Source organism: Scardinius erythrophthalmus (assembly GCF_964197995.2).
Source record: "Scardinius erythrophthalmus genome assembly, chromosome: 12".
Classification (NCBI taxonomy): Eukaryota; Metazoa; Chordata; class Actinopteri; order Cypriniformes; family Leuciscidae; genus Scardinius; species Scardinius erythrophthalmus.
The window spans coordinates 5,196,025-5,198,916 of NC_138232.1; the positions used below are offsets into that span (position 1 = coordinate 5,196,025).

The 2,892-nt window shown below is 36.4% G+C and overlaps 1 protein-coding gene across 1 annotated transcript in view; it reads right to left on the bottom strand.

The window, feature by feature from the left end:
- Positions 1-2,460, bottom strand: part of rspo4 (R-spondin 4) — a gene marked incomplete at both ends in the record, with an annotated part of 14,221 nt that extends 11,761 nt beyond the window's left edge. The window contains one exon of the mRNA XM_081379710.1: positions 2,355-2,460. Within this exon, the coding sequence (XP_081235836.1) occupies positions 2,355-2,460 (106 nt within the window). The remainder of the gene's footprint in view (positions 1-2,354) is intronic.
- Between the last annotated feature and the right edge of the window lie 432 nt (positions 2,461-2,892).

Sequence of the window (2,892 nt, forward strand, 5' to 3'; positions counted from 1 at the left end):
GCAGCCTACTGTCGCACGCACGCCCACTGTTTATCCAGCGCCGGCTTTGGAATGAACGATGCCCGCAGACAAGGTAGAGTATGATGCATGATTTTATGAAAGTATGATGTATTGCGACATCAGAAATGAAGAAAAACAAAATAATGACTATTGTAACGCTTGCTGTAAAGCGAGTCAAATTTGTAGTTTTCTTATGTCTCATTAGAACTACAGAAACGCGACCCGGTCTGGCAATCTTACATAGTGTGGTTATAGCAGATAAAGGACCGCAAAGTGGAGGCATATGTGCCTTTCACCCTGTTACGACTTGATGAACCACTGGAACGATTTTGGAAACATTATTTTAAGGTAAAAAATGTTACATAGTGTTGCTTTAAATAAAACCTATTTTCAATTGTTATACTGTATACTTAGGGATCATTAAAATCAGATACTAGCAATTGTTTGAATAAAGATTCTGATTAGCTGGAAAATCTATATTTTTACCCAGCACAATAAGAGACATTTCGTAGAAACAAGGGTGTCTTTTAAGGGAAGTAAACAACCACCCTGAACTCTTTAACAACGTAATAGCAACCATCCAGAACTTTTTTACAGGCATGCACAGTCATTTTCTTCAGCAAAAAGTACTTATGGCAACAGGGCGGGGCCGAGAGCCGTGGGAATGGAGCCAGTGTTAATGAGTGTCACCTGCCCAACACACCGGCCTTGAGTCCCACGGAGGAGATCAGGAAGGATAAAAGAAGGAGTGACGACAGTGAAGGACAAGAGAGGGCCAGACCTGGACTTTACGTTTTTTTTGTTTTAGTTTATGCAGCAGTCGTCCATGATGGGCTGCCGCTTTACTTTCATTTTGTTGTTTATGTTTCTTTTATGGTTAGAGTATGTTTAATGTTCGCCGGTTCCAGACACATTTTTCCCCTTATCAACAAACCTTGTTACAGTGCTAGCTATTTTAGCACTTGTCATGGTAGCATGGATAGCTGCTGTAAGAACACTGTTTCCATGTTACTATAGACAACAAATCGCAGTGATATATGAGAGAAATCTTCTATATATAGCAGCACTGGACGGATGCTATAAGACACTCATCTGTATCACATATAGACTCATAAACAGCTATCAACTCCATTCAGCTGTTAGACCTGTGCCTCCCAATTGGACACATCCCATATAAATGAAGGATTTAAAACTACTCACAAAGCGTCATCTTTAATTTTATCTCAGTGAGTTCTAAAGCTAATCTATAATGCTTAGTAGATTATTCAGTTATTTCTTTCAACAGGATGTCAAAACACAACAACAAGAATACAATACAGACATCCAGTATTTCATATTAAAAGGCCCAGGGAATCACTGCAACACAGTAATTTACAAATTAGCAATTCCTCACATTAATATAAAATTCAACATATAATCATTCACCTATGAAATCACATTATCAGCTATTTAAACGTCTTTGAATTTGGCTCATCTAATCGGATTTGGGAGACGGAACTATACTTTTCATTAAAAAAATTAACATTTGTCTAAATAAAAATGCAATATTTGTGTATTGGTGCATACATTGAAATTACTGTTACAAAAAGTACCATGGCACATGAATTGCACTACCATTGTGCATATAAAAGTACTCCAACACTGGAAAAAAAAAGAGTTAAATTTACTTTATTTTTCTTTTGAAAGATTTTGCAAGCATATTTAAGTAAATTTCACATATTGCATTAAGTTAAATCTACTTAACTAAGTTAAGTACAATTAAAGAAAATAAGTAACTTTAACTTGACCAGTTAAAGTTCGAGTAATTTCTACTTAGTAGAAGTTTACAAGTTTATGTTTTAAGTATATTTATATAACACTTATTTAAGCCATGCTTTGAATATGTAGAACATCCAAGTAAATAAAACAGTAAACAACATATCTACATAATAGAAGTAATGTGGTACCCACCAGAACACAGTGATCACAATTACAATTACACAATAACGGTAACATTCATTAGATCATTTTTGAGTATGAATGTGTCATTTTGAGTAGAAAATGAACTCCAGATGTCACAAAACAGCAAGTTACTAAACCTAACAAAAGCAATGATAAAACAGTGTAAATATAGCTGGAAAACAGTGAAAAGTGCAACCTTGTTAATTATTAATGCCCCAGTGCATGATGGGAACACCAGTATCAGAAAGTTGAGTTGGTTTTACTTAATTTTTTAATGTTGAAATTTACGCCTGTAGCATTTACTTCACCACATACTCATTTTTATCAGTGAAGGTACTTCCAAGAATGCTATTTTGCATTATTTTATAAGCAGATATGAAATAGAAATGATCAATTGATAAAAGTTGTCTTACCACTTCTGTTTCCCGCAGTTACCGGCAGTATAAGGGTCTGACAAAACAGCGAGACGAGGGCCAAATGTTGCCAATGCATCTCGACAAGGAACAGGTTCCGTAACATCTGCCTGAAAGACTGCGTCTGAAAGAGAGCCGGCCTCATGGAAACTCATCGCTAACAGCATGATGCTTACCCTGCCCACATCACCTGATCTCCACAAACATCTGTCCAATTTACTTTTCAGCTGTTGAGTAATTGTGCTCGTTTCAGGATGTTGTTTCGCGTGTATTCCACCTTTAATTTCGCATCCCTGAGGCAAGACTCAACTTTTGACCTTTCCGTCAAACCAAAATCCTTAGCCTAACTATTTCATCCCTCTATATTTAGACAGTTTAGAGGTTTTAGGTTTATATTTCCAAACACATTGGGAGACATACTGCAGTTTGCTGTGGTTGTGGCGGCCTGGATCATGCAGATATCCTTCTCTATCATTAAAAATCTGTGGAGAGAAAAAGTGAGCTTATAAATTACATACGTTTTGTGGCTGCCATCTAG